General features: G+C 33.4%; 1 protein-coding gene across 1 annotated transcript; it reads right to left on the bottom strand.

The window, feature by feature from the left end:
• Positions 1 to 1,665: 1,665 nt before the first annotated feature.
• On the bottom strand, positions 1,666 to 2,921 carry LOC115698773 (transcription repressor OFP15). The gene has a single exon (XM_030625947.2). The coding sequence runs from the start codon at positions 2,756 to 2,758 to the stop codon at positions 1,745 to 1,747; it is 1,014 nt and encodes a 337-aa protein (XP_030481807.2). The 5' UTR covers positions 2,759 to 2,921; the 3' UTR covers positions 1,666 to 1,744.
• Positions 2,922 to 18,854: the final 15,933 nt, after the last annotated feature.

Genomic DNA, 18,854 nt, shown 5'->3' with positions numbered 1-18,854 from the left:
AACCTCATGTTCATCTTCATTAATTAAATTTCTTTTAACAAGCATGTTTACTTTGATTAACAATTACTTATATTCATCTTGCTTGTTTACAATTTTTGTAGATCCGTTGATATAAAAAATCGTGTCAAGGGTACTAAAAATGAAATTTAAATATTTACTAAAAAAAATCACGTGCGCATTAAAATATTTAAATTTTATTAGACACTCTAAACTTGATTTTTCTAAAAAAATTTATAAGGGTAGTTTGAAATAATTATAACAAACATGAAAAAAAACATTCAAAAATTCTTCTAAATACAAAAACAATAATATATAAATGTACCGAAACAACTATTTTAGTGTACTATAAAATTTTCGAAAATAATAATAATAATAATAATTTGTAATTGATGACATTTTTCATTGCAACAGAAACATACAGTGACATTTTATCTTAACTAAGAATGTTTCTTCTTCTTGTTTTTTCCCACAACATGTAGCTTTCTCTCTGGTGAGAGACAATGATTCAAAATCTTTTAGGAGGTGCAGGGAGTTGATGATAAGATGGGTTTGTTTTTTTTTACTCGTTTTTGAAATATGAAAATAGGATATATATATGAGCATATATATACATATATATATATTTCTATCTTACAAAAATCTTTTGACCAATAAAATAGCTGAAATCCAGTAGGTTGATATTTGTTTTCTATCACAATATATTTTGCACCGATTATTTATAAAATTCAAAGTTTCAAGTGGCCATCAGGTAATGACAATATATACATAAATAGATATAATTAGTGAATTAATCATCTATATCTTATAATAAAATGAAAAAAAGATCATGAGATTGATGAGATGGTTAATTACGACGATAATAAATTAATGCCAGCAGTTTGCAAGGATATGAGTGAAGGACCACGCCAGAGTTCTCTGGCTGGTGTTGTTCCTATCATATGATAATGACTGTCCAATTCAAAATCAACGGTCCTGATTCTCCTATCATCAAATAACTCAGCTGCATGTCTTCCCTACACGTGTCACTCATCCATGGCCTTCTACGCTTTTAAACAAACTCTTACACTCTTGTGTTTAACTGGTACGGCTTGCATGGAATTAATCCCCCCTTCTTTCTTACACACATTATTCAAATATTTCTCTTTTAATGAAAAAATAAAACATTTATGTTTTATAATATATAGACATATCCACATGGAACTCAGCACTTAAAATGCCGTTGAAGTAATATATATTTATAATATTAAACCTGAAATCATGATCTATATACAGAGAACCTTCCATTATATGATTTGAAATCACTTTGTTTATATTTTTAATATTGCATTATTTTTGTCTGAATAGGGTATACATTGTTTCTTTGTCTCATGTAACAAAAGGATTCATTTTTTTCTACTACATGGTAAGAATTATTATTAGTAGTAGTATTTTCCTTTTCTGAAAATAATGCGAACACATAACTTTTGGACATGCACCGTTTCACGTGTCCCATTTCCTTTTTTTAGTGCATAAGAAAAGGTCGACATTTTATTACTCTCACACGTGTGTAGCACTATCACAAATAATTAAATAAATAAAATAATAAAATTAAAACAGATCGAAGAACAAAGCCATTATTTTCAGGGATGATCACAGCATAATAAAGTAAAATAAGCCATGATTAAATTTCAGCTAATTAGTATATATTTCAATAATAATATTACAAAATACTTTAAAAAGAAAAAACATATAATAATATATTTATCTAAGATGAAATAATATCATCATCATCTTCTACATTCTTTTCCTCCTCGATTTCTAACAAGGAAGCCAAACAAGGAGCACTTTCAATCTCTAATTCCCCTACTTCTATTGAAGATACACAAGGAGTATTACTACTACTTAAAGAAGATGAACAAGAAGAAGAAGAGTTAGAAGTACTAGAAGAAGAAGAAGTACTAGAAGTGTTACAAAATGATAAAGGAGAATAAGGAGAGTCACAACTATTAGAACAATTACAATTTGAAGAACTATAACTAGAAGAAGAAGAAGAAGACTTATTATTATGACTAATAATATCAATATTATTATTATTATTACTACTATTACTATTAAAAGCAATACCTACCAATAAATCAACAAAAGCACCAACAATAAACCCATGATTGTCTTTTCCATTCATCTTCAAATACCAACTCAAAAGCTCTTCAAGGCTTTCCCAACCCTTTAGACCATGTGCCTCAACCATTTCCTCCATAGATTGTTTGAAATCCAAATAAGGGTTTCTAGACTCCATTGATAAAGCAACACTTTCCTTGTAAGGAATCACTTTCTCTAATCTCTTAATATTATTATTATTATCAACACTACTAATACTTTCTTCAAGTATAGAAGCAGTACTATTAGCCTCCCCAGGCTCGAAGAACAACCGGCTCTCATCCGTTGACCTTAGTCCTTCAATCACTGCCTCAACTGGGTCTCCGCCGGCTCCGGCGCCGGAAGATGGAGGTGGGTCGTCGGCGGAATTTGTGGAGAAGCTTGCTGCTGAGTCAGAAGACGATGGTGATGAGTAATAGTCATTAGGTAGAAGAGAAGGAGGTGTAGTAGTTGATGAGTCTATGAAAGCTGAATTGATTGTTTTGAATAAAACGTTGTCGTTTTGAGGAGTAGTTCTGAAAGAGAGGGTTCTTGTTTGAGCACACGAAGGCCATGGCCATGTTGTAGATTTAGGCTCTGTTGTTTGGTTAGCCAGAAAAGGGAGCTTCATTTTCTTTCCCATATGATTTTTTCTTTTCGGTTTTGGGCGAGGGAAAAAGGCTTCTTTCTTGGCTTAAGAAATAGTTTCTCTTGTGGTGGGTTCAAATGAATTTATTTGTGTTTTTTTTTTTAAATTTTTTTTTAAAAAAATAAATAAAATATATAATTATTGAATCTGATTTTATAATTTAGAAATGGAGAGCTGTAAAATATGTTTGAGTTATTTATGTGGCATTAATGGTTTAGTCAGAATGGAGGTTGTGGGGAATGGTTTTGAAAGTAATGAGACAAGTGGGAGAGGCTGTCTTGTGAAGAGATAAAATAAATAAATTAATAAATACAATTTATTTTTTTTCTTATAAACAAATATTGCTTAAATAACAAAAAATCAAAAGTGGTGAAGTTATAAAAAAAATTGAATTTCGAATATAAATGTATTGGTTGTTTTTTTGTGTAAAAAAATAAAATGCATTTTTTTATTTAAAATTTTTTGAAAGTATAAAATGATGTGTTATATGTGGGGTCTGTAATTCTTAATGTGCATTTAAGTGCTGAGAAAAAAAAAAGCTCAGAACTTCATAATGAAATGTTATTCAGGTGAGCATTGAATATTAGTACTAGATAAATGAAATGAAATGAAATAAAATAAAATAAAATAAACAAGTGTAGAAAAGAAGAAAAAAAAATCCCTTTTTGGGTTGAACAACTAACCTCCTTTGTTGCTAATTATAATATCAGTTGCTTATCTAAATAAGTAGTAACGAGTAATAATCATTACATATATTTATTAAAATAAAAAATCAATTATGAGATTTATAATTCAAATAAAGTTTAATATTTTAAAAAGTAATATAATTAGTACATATTTTCGAATTATTTGCAGCTATAGAGTATAATATAATAATAGACAAGATGTGTTTATTAGTTCTTATAAAATTCGACAAACTAATTAATAATAAAAGGTTAGCTAGTTATAATATATATAATAAGTATTTGGTACACTAGGAGTATAATATTTATATTGGTTGCACCTTAATTTTTGTACTGATTAATATCATTAATTAATTCTAATTAGTTGTATGGATTGATATATAGAATAGACGTTGGCCTAGTTAATGGATCATGATTCCGGGGAATAAGGGACTGCAGTCTCCACTGTAGCCTCTCAATTATGTATTTATTTTTTTTATATATATTGTAGAGTTATTTGTATATATATAAAAATATTGTTTACTTAAAATTTTTATAAAATAACAATTAAGGAATTTTGAAAAATGTACTTATTTTAATTATTTTTAAAATATTTTTTTAAAAAAAATAAAGCGTTCATAAATTTAAAAGAGAAAGTTATACATCCCGATTGTAAAGATAATTAGAATATTTTTAGTTATGATTGTTAAGAGCTGGTTTGGTTGTTAGATTTTTGTTACAATTATACAGTTATTTTCTTTTTACAATTTCTAGTTTGTTAGCTCTCTTGATGTGTACTACTCATCTTGATTCAATGAGATATTATCTTTTAGTCTTTTTCCTATTTTTCTTTTCTTCTTCATCTTTCTTCTCTCTTTTGTTAAAACTGTTCTTTGTTCTTCAATTATGGTAAGACATAGTAACAACTCTAATATGGTATCAGAGCTATTTCCTCCATTGACAGCTAATATGGTAAGCACTGGAGTTGGTAATGGGCTCCACATTTCCCTCAGCTCCTATAAATCTTCAATCTGCAGCAGCAAGAAATCAAGTCAAAGAAGTAGATGATTATTATTCTGTTTACTTCAATCACACCTTGTTGATCAAGCTCAATGATCATAATTTTCTCCTTTAAAAACAATAGATTCTAGCAGCAATTCGTGGCAATAGGTTGTAAAAGTATATTCAGGAAGTTGCTTTACCACCGCAGTACCTCAATGATGCAGAGCAGGTGAATCGAGTTCTCAATCCAGCTTTTGTGAAATGTGAATTTTTCAAAATCAAATACTGGTGTCTCGGCTTCTATCTTCCATGACTGAGAGTCTACTCACTTGAATGGTGGGGTGTAATACTGCTTGACAGATCTAGAATGCACTAGAAAAACATTTCACCCTTCAAGTTTCATCCAAGATTCTAGAGTTTCGTACAAAGTTTCAAAATCTTAAGAAAGGTACCTTGTCTCTCAATGACTATCTTCTCAAAGTGAAGCATGTTGTAGATTTGTTGGCCTCAATTGGATAAGTTCTTTTTGCTCGAGATCACATTGCTTCAATCTTCAATGGTTGCCAAGCGAATATGATACGTTTATCATATCTTCAAACACTCGAATAGAAGAATATTCAATTGCTGAAATTGAAGTCGTTCTACTAGCTTCAGAATCAAGAATTGATAAGACTGGTCGGGAGATTAATCTCAGTGTGAATCTTGTTGTTGCTAGCAAAAATACAGATCCTAATCAGTGGTCATATGAAGCACACTTAGCTCATTTTAATCATAATTCTAAGAATTCAGGAACCTCTTGAGGTCAGTTTCCATTTAATACTCTTATTATTCTTCACCTAATTCATCTAGTTTTCATGGAAATATAGGATCTAATTCTAGTTCCATGTCATGAGGTAGATCTCCATCATTTTTCAAAACTGGGAGAGGAGGATACAAATTTCAACATCCTGGAAGCTTAGTTGCATAGACTTTAGTGTCAACTTTGCCACAAATTGAGTCATATGGCTCTTGAGTGCTTCCATAGGTTTGATAAGAGTTTCACTCGAGTCTTCCCAGCATTTGAAGGATCCACATCTATGCAAGTTAATGTAGCTCAGATAAATCAAGGTGGAGATGGAAATTAGTACCATGGTGCAACTAATCATTGCACCCTTAATCTGAATAATCTCATGCATAGTTCAAATTACAATGGATAAGATAGGCTATATCTTGGTAATGGATCAGGTTTGGCAGTTCAACACACTGGTCATATCTTTCTTAATTCTAATAGTTTAGATAAACCTTTGATTCTCAATAATTTGTTGTATGTACTAGAAATTACTAAGAATCTTTTTGGTGTCTCTAAATTTGCTCTGGATAATTATGTGTTTTTTGAGTTTCATCCACATGTTTGTTATATCAAGGAATAGGTGACCAAAGCCACAATTCTAACTGGGACACACTACAATAATCTATATACTTTTGATCCAGGATGATTCCAAGTATTGTCCTCTCCACTCTCTCTAATTTGTTCAAAGCTCATCAAGTCAGCTCAAAAATGTGTCTGTTTTGTCACCACAAGTTCAAGTGATTCTGCACTCAGTGCTAGTTCATGTTCTCATTGTAATAAACCATCTGTTTCTATCTTTGAGTTGTGGCATAATAGATCAGGTCATCCCTCTAAAAAAGCTGTACAATCTGTATTGAATTCTTGTAATATCTCTTATAACAAAAGACCTTATTATTTTGTGTGTCAAGCCTGTTGTTTGGGCAAGGTTCACAAAATTCCATTCCCAAAATTCTCTAGCACTGTGTATTTAGAACCTTTACAACTTGTTGTATATGATTTTTGGGTCCCTCTCAAACCATTTCTTATAATGGTTAGAAGTAATACATGAGTTTTGTTGATGCTTGTAATAGATTCACTTGGATATATCTTCTAAAAATAAGTCTGAAGCTCTTAAGACCTTTCAAACCTTTTAGGCTGAAACTGAACTACAAAAAGGAAAGAAAAAAGCTTCATTAATGTTTGATCTCTCTTGGGTTTGTTTCATCAAGTCTAATCACAATCTCTTTATTCAACACACAACCACATCAGTTACACTTATCCTTGTCTATGTCGATGATATAGTCATCACAGGATGTATTTTTGCTCTTATCACAACTCTGATTGCAACTCTGGATTCCAAGTTTTCTGTTAAAAATCTTGGCAAGTTTCATTACTTCCTTGGAATTGAAGTTCAGTATAATGAAACAGATATGAATCTGTCCTAAGGAAAATACATTATAAATCTAGTGCTCATAACTAAAATGCAAGATACCAAAGTATTGCCAACACCTATGACTAGTGGCCTAAAACTATCTGTATTTTATGGAGATCTAGTTGCTAATCCACAATTATATAGGTCCATTGATGCATTGCAGTATCTCACAATTACCAGACCTTATATTTCTTTCAGTGTTAATAAAGTGTGCCAATTTATTGATAATCCCTTGCATACTCACTGGAATATTGTAAAAAACCGAGAACCGACCGAACATATATAATATATATAATATATATTATTTTTGTATATATTTAATATACAATTTTATTAAACTAATTTTACTTATATCTTTTTCATTTAAAGTCTCAATTATTCATTATTTTATTTTATTATAATTTGATGCATTTACGTATTATATACACACATTCATAAAATAATACTAGTTTTTTAATATAACTCATTACCATATTAGTAGCACAAATAATTTGAACAAATTTAAAAAAGTTTATTTTACATTATTTATTTAACTAAAAAAGTTTTATTTTTAAATTATATGATATTTGATACAATACTTTAATTTTTTAGTTTTCAAATAATTATAAAAATTTAAAAAACTTATTTTTTTAAAAAAAAAATGAAGTTCGGTTTGGTTGGTTTAAACCGACCAAACCGTGAATTAAAACGGTCGGTTTTTTTATATTTTTATAATGGTCGGTCGGTTTTCGGATTAGAACCATAAAAACCGAAAACCGAATTTTGGATTTTTTTGTGTAAAAAACCGACCAAACCGACCGTTGCTCAACCCTAACCTCAGCAGTACAATTTCCCATGGATTGCATCTTAAGTGTCCTGAAGAGTGTGAAATTACTGCTTTTTGTGATGCAGATTGGGCCAGTGACCCTAATGACAGGAGGTCTACTTTTCTTGGCTCTAATCTGATGGCATGGCAATACAAGAAGCATCACACGGTGTCAAGATCGAGTACCTAAGCAGAATACAGAAGTCTGACTTAGGTTGTGTTTGAAATAACTTGGTTGCATTCTCTGTTTACTAGCTCAAGATTTGAATTTCTCAAAAGTAAACTTGATATTGGTAGCACTACCAATTTCAAGTTTGAGGGAGAGTTTAAAGACAGTTAGAATAGCTTTAGTTATGACAGTTAGTAGTTGGTTTGGTTGTTAGATTTCTACTACAATTGTACATTTTTTTTCCTTTTTACAATTTCTAGTTTGTTAGCTCTCTTGAGCTTGTATAAAAAGAATGTACTACTCATCTTGATTCAATGAGACATTATCTTTATGTCTTAGTCTTTTCCTATCTTTCTCTTCTTCTTCATCTTTCATCTCTCTTCTGTTACTAATGTTCTTTGTTCTTCAACTATGGTAAGACATAGTAACAACTCTAATAACAGTCATTACATAAAATATTTTTCAAAATACTTGATAGCTCCAACACACCATAAAGGTTGTGACTTGTGAGCATGCATCCACTATTACACTATTACAAAAGTTATCAATTTTCATCTAGAAATGAGCAATTTTCGAATACTTGATAGCTCCAACACACCATAACGGTTGTGACTTGTGACTTGTGAGTAATGAGCAATTTTATTATTGCAACGAGTACAAAAGTTATCAATTTTCATCTAGAAATTAAATCGTTAAGGGCTTGGATAGTAATTTTCGAGTCACTTTCCACTATTACAAAAGTATTTCCTTAATGAACTTCCATTTCAAGAACAAAAAAGACAAGATGTTGCTTCTCCTTTAAATGGATCAGAAAATTGGTAGACACCCAAGAAAGCGCTCCCAAATATCCCTAGCCACAACAGTTTCACACAGATCCCACACTATCCAGACCACTTTCACATCAAGTTAATCTTGATTCAGTTGGAAAAGACCATCCAGTCACAGGATCCACTGAAGGGCGGGAAAGAATAGATACACCATAGTCTGCATAACAGTAATAAATCTTATCAATATAATATGTAATGTTATACAGATTATTGTTATGTACCTTATCATTACAGGCTTGTCAAATCGTATCGACCACAATACATAGAAGCATAGAGGAACAATTCATGGACATTAATTAAGTCTTTCGAGCTCATGTTCTAGATAAACTTTATCCAGTCCCACATATGAGCACCTCGAATTTGAGATTGGGAAAAATACCCCACAGGGAGGACCTAATTTAGAGATGATCAAGTAAGATTACAATGAAGGAAAAGATGCTCCATAGATTCTTTATGATCCCCACAAATAGGGCAAGAAGTATCATAGAGATACATTCGCCCAGCACCAACTTAATAAGGAGAACATTTGATAGAATCCTCCACCATAAAATCTTTGTCTTTCACGGATATTACTGCCTTAGAGGGTGCAGGATTGGGGGAACGCTCGCAAGGGCTGAGTTAGATAGGTTGATTTGGAGGAAGTCATCCATTAATTTTCTTAGTCTACATCCAATAATCACTGCTATTACCACTCAATTTACCCCTCTGAAAATAGCACTAAGTACTCTTGATTGGTCAGACCGGGGGCACTACAAAAAATTTTATTTTTAGTCACAACAAAATTTATGATTAAAAGTAAAAATTGTGACTAATTATAAATCATGATTCCTATGTTGTGACTAAAAGGTCCGTTACTAAAACTATTAATTTTTGTGACCAAATGTATTTTTAGTCACAATACTAGTTGTGACTAAAACTAAATTAGTGACAATTTGTAACTAAATATTATGTTTGGTCACAAGTAACATTTTGTTTTTAGTCACATCTAGTCACAAAAAAATTATGTTGTGATAAAAAAATTATCACTAAAAGTAACAGTTTTTTATAATGGGATGAACTTGTTAAGATCTGAATCCCAGTCATCTCTTAGAAGATTTACTACCATCTTAAACTTAATTAATAGTAGTTTGGCCTACCATAAAAAAAAAAAATTAGATTTAAAAATGGCTGGCTGCAACTTTGGATATATATTTACAATTACGTACCTTATTGCAAAAAAATTGACACATCGTGTTTTGACAACTACTGGGATTTTATTTTTCCCCTTCTTATTATTTACAGTATATATGCATATGAAGTGTGTATGTATGTATAGATTTGTTTCTTACTATAAATGTAACACATTTTTTTGAACTATTTAGTTGGCTAAAATACGTAGTTTGTCATTGGAAAAGCTCAATAACATTTCTACAAATAATATATTAATAGCTGTTCACCCAAGTACTACTGTCATTTTCACTTTCTTGCAAATGGAATTTTAATTTAGATCCGCAAAAGAAGTTGAGATTCTTTTTCATTTACTCAAAAAAACATTTTAGGCTTTTTTGCTCACTGGAATATACTAGATTGATTTTTTTGGTTCCAATTCCTAAAAAATTTCTATCTTAATATATGTTGAAAAAAAAAACCCATAAAGTCGAAGAGAAGTATATATTGTTTAGGTTAATTGATCTTATTAACTAAATATTGATGGGAAAATACGAAGAAAAAAAATTTAATGATTTTTTTATCAATTTTTTTTTATGTATTTTAAATTTTATTTCATTTTATTTTTATTTATATTCTCATTCTTATTTTTATTTTTACGTTTTTATTTCTCTCAACTAACGCTATCTAAAGGAGGACTAGAGCCCCATACTCGCTCTATCACTTTCTTACATATATTATATTTAAGATATTAACAGAAAGTTATTGATAAAAATGAATAAAAATTACATTTATACTAACATTTGGTACGGCTAAAGAAAGTTATTGAGTTTTTGTGTCTTACAAACTCAAAATTTTAATTACGTATTTATCTGTATTATATAAGTATGTTTTGTGTGTGAGAGTTTGTGTGGTGGTGTATGTATATAAACAAATAAGTCTCATTCTCATCATCATCTACATGTGCCATTCCCGTGCAATGCAATACAGGTAGTTAGATTGAGACCTTTGACGGAGACTCATTTATATTATCTTTCAATATTATATATATGGATTGGTGAGATTTTAAAATCTGTATGAAGGTCTAAACTGAAACAGGGTCTTCATTCAATTAAGGTTGGGCTAAATCTTTTGCCCTAGCAGGCAGCAGCTACCATCACTCTTTTTCTCTTTTAGCTTAATATTAAATGTCAACCATGGGTGGTTCCTAACCTCCAAATAATACGTCACTATCTACATATTAATTATTACACTTGATAAATAAGCTTTTATTTCAACCCTCAGTCAAAACAATAATAAGGATTGCTTTCAATAATAATAATAATAATTTATCTCATCTATAGTTATTTTTGTTAGAAGAAAGGGATGGTTAATAAATAACAATAACTATGACCGTCAATGGAGGAACAAAGTAAACACAATTAATATGAAATAAGATGATGATTTGAATAATAAGAGAATATACATTTAATTCAAATCCTATAATTCTAAACTACGCCCGCTTGAGCTTCTCATTATTTATCTTTTTTACCTAATTGAAGAAAAAAGAAATCCTAAAAGTTAATTTGTTGCCCACTTGACTATAGTGTTGTCGGAGCACGATAGTCTGTCACGACATGAGCCTAGGAGGCATGCGAGCACGACTCGACATAGAACAAGATGAGCTTTGAATCTAGTATGATACAAATAAATATGAGCTTCGACATGACAGTAAATATATGGGATTAAGTACGGTTCAAACAGACATGTATGAAATCATAATAGATAAACACGAATTATATCCATAAATATATATTTTCTCAATGATATATTCATATTATTTATGTTTAAAATATACAATATTATTTATTTATTATTTAAGTTTAAAAAATAAAATTGTTTAAAGAAAAGGCAAACATACAAAAATTTGGGCTTATATAAAAATAGAAGGGCTATTTTTAAAAATATGGGAAAAATTATTAAGGTTATGATAAATATGGCATAAAAAGTAAATACCACTAAATATGGCATTATCTAACCAATCAAACTAAAAATATGGTTTTTTTCTAAAAAAAACCATACAAAACATTAAAAAGAAATCTGAATTTAAAATTCATAAAAAATAAAAACTTAATTAAATTACTATAAAAAATATTAAAATTCTCTTCATATTTATTTTTTTTAAAAAAATAAAACAAATAAAACTATAGTGATTGCCGAAGTTGTCACTCGTGCTGGAAAACTCACCGGAGTTTACTGTCGGCACCGGAAAAGTCGTCGGAGTAGCCAAGTCTTACCGAAAAATCGCCGAGCTTGCCGCCAAGCGCCCAAAAAGTCGTCGAATTAGCATTGTCGCCGGAAAAATCACCCAGAAACCGGTTTCTTGATGTTAGAAACCGGTTTCTTGGTGATTTTTCGGTAATTTTACCAGTGACAATGCCAAGTCCGACGACTATTCCGAGTTTGATGTCGGTGCCGAAAAAGTTGCCGGAGTAGTTCCTGGTGTTGGAAAAATCGCCAGAGTTATTGCCGGCGTAAAAAAAGTCGTCAGAACTGGCATTGTCGCCAGCAAAATCATTAGAAAAATCACCAAGAAAGTGGTTTTTTCGTCAAGAAACTGGTTTCTTCACCAAGAAAGTGGTTTCTTCATCAAGGAACTAATTTTGTTACACAACAATAATAAAGATTATGAAAACAAAACAAAAATGATATACACTGAAAATAATTGAAACCAGTTTCATCAATCAACCAAATAGAGAAAAAAAATATAAAAAAATTACCAAGCAACTGGTTTCTTCATCAAGAAACCGAAAAAAAACCAGTTTCTTGGTGATTAGCCCGATAATTTTTCCGGTGACAATGACAATTTTGACGAATTTCCTAGAGTTCTTGTTGGTACTGAAAAAGTCACCGGAGTAGCTGTCGGTGTATTAGTCGTCAGAGTTGCTACCAACGCTAAAAAATTCGTCAGGCCATTATCGTCAGAAAAATTACCGGAAAAATTACCAAAAAACCGGTTTCTTCATCAAGAAACCAGAAACCAGTTTCTTGGTAATTTTTCTGGCGACTATGCCAATTCTAATAACTTTTCTGAAGTTTACTGTCGGTGCCGGAAAAGTCGCCGGAGTAGCTGCTAGCGTCAGAAAAGTCGTCAAAATTGGCATTGTCAACGGAAAAATCACCAAGAAACCGGTTTCTTAGACTTCAAGAAACCGGTTTCTTAGACTTTAAGAAACCGGTTTCTTGGTGATTTTTCAGTGATTTTTCCAGCGAAAATGCCAATTCCGACGAATTTTCCTATTGGTAGGCAACTCCGACGACTTTTCCGAAGACCGACCAGCTACTCCGAAGTGACTTTTCCTAAGACGCAAAGAAACTCCCAAGTGACTTTTCCGGCATCAATGACAAATAAAACTTCCTAAACAAATAAAAACAGTAAATATGGGATTTAGAAACCTAATTACATATATATGGCATATCAAATACCATACAAAAACCTAAAAATAAAAAAATACCATATAAATTGGCCAAACTTAAATGTGCCATATTTATTATAAGAACTTTTAAAATCCCATACTAAGTGTAATTTCCTCAATATATATTTTCTCAATGATATATTCATATTATTTATGTTTAAAATATACAATATTATTTATTTATTATTTAAGTTTAAAAAATAAAATTGTTTAAAGAAAAGGCAAACATACAAAAATTTGGGCTTATATAAAAATAGACTCATATTTAGGTCCGTATTCAAGCCTGTATTTTGATTCATCAAAGCTCCAAACAATCCCAACATAAATATTTTAGGCTCATGAGTCGGTCTGAGCCGTACTCTCAAAATATGGGCTAACCCAACTGTTGGCAAGAGTAGCGTGGCAAGGACGATGACATGTGGCACAAAGTTATAAGAGAATGAACATTTGAGGAGGATGAAAAATCACCTTTATACAAGAAAAAAAAATACCAAGCACAATGTCAAGACAAAGGGTAAAAGACTAAGGGAAAGTATTAGTGTAATCAAAATCTTTATTATTGTTGAATAATGAGAGAAACAAAGTATATATAGGCAATTGATACAAGCAGGTAATTAGTTAGTTGTAACTAACTTATAACAGTAAAGCTAACTAATAATAACAGAATAATGTGTATATTCTAATACGCCCCCTCAAGGTGAGCAGTAGATATTGATAAGGCTCATCTTGCTCAAGAGAAACTTGTGTTGAGTAGGGAACAAAGCTTTGGTCATTATGTCTGCAACATTATGCCGAGAAGGAACATGTATGAGTTTGAGCCGGTTGTTGGTGACCTGGTCTCGAACAATATGGCAGTCAATGTCGATATGTTTGGTGCGTTCGTGGAAGACTGCATTCTCGGATATGTGAAGAGCCGCTTGGTTGTCACAGTAAATTGTTGCAGGTTGTGGATGATCAATGCCAAAGTCTTTGAGGATGTGGAAGAGCCATAGGATTTCACATGTGGTGTTAGCTAGCGAACGGTATTCAGATTCTGCAGAAGATTTGGACACAGTGGCTTGCTTTTTCGATTTCCAAGAGATAAGAGAATTGCCAAGAAAGATGCAATATCCTGTTATAGAGCGCCTCGTGTCAGGGCAAGTGCCCCAATCAGCATCGGTGAAGGCATGAAGTTGGAAATTGTTGGTGTTGTGGGAGCTGAAGAAAATGCCTTGACCCGGGGTGCCTTTAAGATATTGTAGAATTCTAATGGCAGCTTTCATGTGAGGTTGTCTCGGGTCTTGGAGAAATTGGCTTAGGCGATTGACAGCATAAGTGATGTCAGGCCTTGTAATGGTGAGATAGAGGAGTTTGCCAATCAAACTCCTGTAGGAAGTAGGATCAGCAACCGGTGGTCCATTATCTTTGCTAAGAGAGATGTTTGCATCCATTGGTGTGGAAACAGCTTTGACACCAAGGGAGCCTGATTCTGATAAAAGTTGGAGGATAAATGGTCTTTGAGAAATGGCTATGCCTGCTTTTGACCGAGCTATTTCCAAGCCAAGAAAGAATCGAGGGGAACCAAGGTCTTTGAGATGGAATTTGGAATGTAGGAATAGTTTGAAAGCAGATGCATCAGCATGATTGTTGCTAGCAATGAGTATGTCATCGACATAAACTAAGAGAGCTAGAAAATTGGTAGAAGTAGTGCGAATGAATAGAGAATGGTCATTGGGGGATTGTTGGAAACCAATATCAAGGAGAGTTGAGCTGAGTTTGGCAAACCATTGTCGAGATGATTGTTTTAAGCCATATAAACTTTTGTTGAGTTTGCAGACAGCATTCGGGGGAAGGGGACCATCATGAATATAGCCTTTTGGAATGGTCATGTATACATCCTCAGTGAGGTCACCATGCAAAAAGGCATTGTTGATGTCCATTTGGTGTAGTTCCCAATTGTTTATGGCAGTGAGAGCAAATAGAAGTTTGAGAGTATTGAACTTTGCAACGGGTGCAAAAGTTTCCACATAGTCAATGCCATGTTGTTGGTTGTATCCTTTTGCAACTAATCGGGCTTTATGTCTTTCAACCTCTCCTTTATAGTTGTATTTAATTTTATACACCCATTTATTGCCAATTACATGGCAGCCAGGGGGAAGGGAGACAACTTTCCATGTGTTGTTTTTCTTAAGAGCAAGGAATTCATTGTCCATTGCTTTGAGCCATTGAGAAAATTGTTTGGCTTGGCTATAGGAAGTAGGCTCGAGTTCGATATATGCTTGGAGTATAGCATTTCGAAAATTTTTATGAAGTCTATCATAAGAAAGATATTTGTCAAGGGGGTGTGCGGTTGAGTTTTGACACACATAATCCTTGAAGTGGCCTGGCCTGTGAATTGTTCTGCCAGTTTTAGTTTTGGGAACTGTAAGGATTGTTTGAGTAGTATTTTCTGCAGGAATGGATGTTGCAGATTCGTGTTCCACAGGATACTGGTGTGAAAAACCAGGTGAAATTCCTGTAGTGATTGTCTCAGCCATGATGGTGGGAGAAGTGGTGTTACACTGCGTGAAAGTGGGAGGTCTAGGTGGTGTTGCTGCATCTGTATTATAAGACCTATGCGTGGGTGTTGTAATTGTAGGAACTAAGCACGGTTTGGGGTTAGTTGCAGCAGTATGAGTGGAGAAAAAAAGGTCGAGATTATGGTTGGCCGAACCTTTGAGAGGAAAGACGTTCTCATAGAAGATGACATCTCGAGAATGAAAAATTCTTTTGGTAGCAATATCGAGTAAAGTATAGGCTTTCATGCCATTTGGATAGCCTATGAAGATGGAGGCATGAGATCTAGGTGAGAATTTATGCCTCTTACTTGGGAGGGAAGATGCATAAGCTAAGCACCCAAAGGTTCGGAGGTGATCATAAGCAGGGGGTTTGTGATATAGCAACTCATGTGGTGTTTTGTGCTGTAAATGAGGTGTAGGAGTGCGATTTATCAAGTATACGGCAGTGTTGATAAAATATGGCCAGTAGACAAGTGCAAGAGATGATTGAAAAGCTAAGGCTCTTGCAACGTTTAAGATGTGTTGGTGTTTTCTCTCAACAACTGAGTTTTGTTGAGGTGTTTCCACACAAGAATTGTTTATTTGGATGCCCTTTTGGGCATAGAAAGAGGACATGTTCAATTCTTTAGCGTTGTCACAGCGAATTGCTTTGATGTTTGTTGAGAATTGTGTGTGAACAAGACTATAGAATTGAGGTATAAGCTGTTGAACATCAGCTTTTGATTTTAACATATAGACCCAGCAAAACCGACTGTGGTCATCTACTATAGTTAAAAAATAACGGAAACCTTCTATGCTTTGTATGTGAAAGGGGCCCCATATATCCATGTGTATAAGATCAAAGCTAGATGCAGCAAAATTATTATTAGATGAAAATGGCAGCCGCTTTTGTTTAGCTAGATGACATATAGAGCATGGTAGAATTGTATTTGAATCTTTGAAATGGAGCATTTTGTTTACAAAGTTTGTAGTGGACATAGAAGGATGTCCAAGCCTAGCATGCCAGGAATGGACATTGTTACAAGAATTATGACAAGTAGATGGGTGAAAATCAGTAGGTGGCACATCGGGCTGTTGCAGCAGAAAATATAGATGGCCAACTCGTTTAGCAATCCCAATCCTCTTGGTCGGAGAAACCTGAATAACACAGTAAGATTGAGTGAAGAAAACCTTGTGAGATATGGAATCTAGGAAGGTAGGAACACTAAATAAATTGAATTGGAATTCAGGGACATAGAGAACATTATGAAGAGTTAAGTTGTCATTAAATTTGATGCTACCCGATTGTTGTATGGTGATGCACAAACCAGTAGGGAGTTTGATGGAAGTGGCAATAGGTTTGTTGTGTAAGTGGTAGAAAAGATTAATATTGCAACAAATGTGGTGAGTAGCACCACTGTCTACAATCCACAAATTTTGAGAAAAAGGTTTGAGTTTACCAGTGATGTTGGAAGCAAAAGGGTGAGATGCATCAGCAGTTGAAGATGTGGGCTGCAATTTCTGACTTAACAGAGAAATAAGGGTCTGAATATCTTCTTGTTTGGTGATGTTGGCCAAGAGAGAAAGTGAATCAGTAGATGCGGATGCGTGATTAGCTGCAGGTTGTGTATCATTCTTTTTCTTGTCACCATAACCAGGTGGGAATCCAATCAAAAAGAAACATTTTTCTTTAAGATGTCCTGGTTTATGGCAATTGGTGCAATAGGGTCTCATTCGTTTATTTCGCCCTTGGTTTGCAGCAGCAGCTGATGCTGAAGGAGTTTGTGCAACAGCCGAAGCAGAGTTATCCTGGGCAGTAGCAATGAGTGAAGGAATTTGGGGGTTTTTGAGTTTCCTTTGTCTTTCTTCATGGATAACCATGGAAAACACTTTAGACAAGGAAGGAAAAGGCTCAATGAGCAGAATTTGTGCTCTAACAGGGAAAAAAGATTCATTCAGACCTGTTAGGAATTGAAGGACTTGTTCTTGATTCAAGAACGCAAGGTTATCGACAGAAGCAGCACAATTACAAGGAATTCTTGGGCGAAGTTCTTGAATTTCATCCCACATACATTTTAATTTGGTAAAATATGAACTTACAGTGTCATCACCCTGGTGGAGAGTAATCAAGGTTTCTCTGAGTTCGAAGATACGAGGTCCGTTGCCTTGATCATATCGAGAATTAAGCTCCTTCCACATATCTGCAGCTGTATCCAAGAACATGATGCTGCTCTTGATATCTGGAGAAACTGAGTGTAAGATCCAAGACATGACCATCTGGTTACATCGAAGCCAGTGGCTGTGCAGAGCATCATCGATCGGTGGTGGAGGCAGAGTTCCTTTGAGGAAGCCAGTCTTGTTTCGAGCACCAACCGATAACTCAAAATCGCGACGCCATGGCTGGAAGTTCTTGTCTGATAGAGGAGGTGAAACCAGAGTGAGACCGGGATGATCGCCGGAGTTCAAGTAATATGGGCTTGAACTGTCTTCGTGTACAGGACGAGTTTGTGTAGTAGGTTGTTGTGTGGTATTGTCTCCAGTAACGTTTGAAACCGGAGGAATGATCGGAGGATTGGATGGAGCATCTGGAATGTTGGAAGAGTTGTTCGGCAATGGAGTTTGGCCGGAGCTTCGTGAACCAGTAGCTCGAGTGCGCGCCATGGAAGACGGGAAGAGAAGAAATTACAGAGAGAATCAGAAAGTTGAATCGTCTGATACCATATTAGTGTAATCAAAATCTTTATTATTGTTGAATAATGAGAGAAACAAAGTATATATAGGCAATTGATACAAGCAGGTAATTAGTTAGTTGTAACTAACTTATAACAGTAAAGCTAACTAATAATAACAGAATAATGTGTATATTCTAATAGAAAGCCATAAACACTAAGAAGGCGTTTGGTTGGGAGGAATGAAAATATAGGAATAAGAATGAGAATGGGAATAGGAATAGGAATGGAATGGAATAAAATTTAAAATGCATAAAAAAAAATTGATAATAAAATAATTAAATTTTTTTTCTTGTTACATTGGAATGGTCATTTCTTTCTTTTTAAAATGGAATAGCCATTCCACCAAAATGGTGGAAAGAGCATTCTATTGGACTGCCATTCCAATACTTTAAAATGAAACCAAACAAAGTAATGGAATGAAAATTGTTTCCTTTCCATTCCATTCTATTTCATTACTTCCAACCAAACGCCACCTAAGGGGGTGTTTGGAATGGGTTGATGCTAACAAGGGAATGGTAATGTGAAACATTACCTTG

Source organism: Cannabis sativa, chromosome 8 (assembly GCF_029168945.1).
Source record: "Cannabis sativa cultivar Pink pepper isolate KNU-18-1 chromosome 8, ASM2916894v1, whole genome shotgun sequence".
NCBI lineage: Eukaryota > Viridiplantae > Streptophyta > Magnoliopsida > Rosales > Cannabaceae > Cannabis > Cannabis sativa.
Note: the sequence above shows the minus strand (reverse complement) of the source record. Positions and strands in the feature narration are given on the sequence as shown.

Coding starts and splice junctions, on each gene's coding strand:
- LOC115698773 (XM_030625947.2), bottom strand. CDS start 2,758: ATGGGAAAGAAAATGAAGCTCCCTTTTCTGGCTAACCAAACAACAGAG.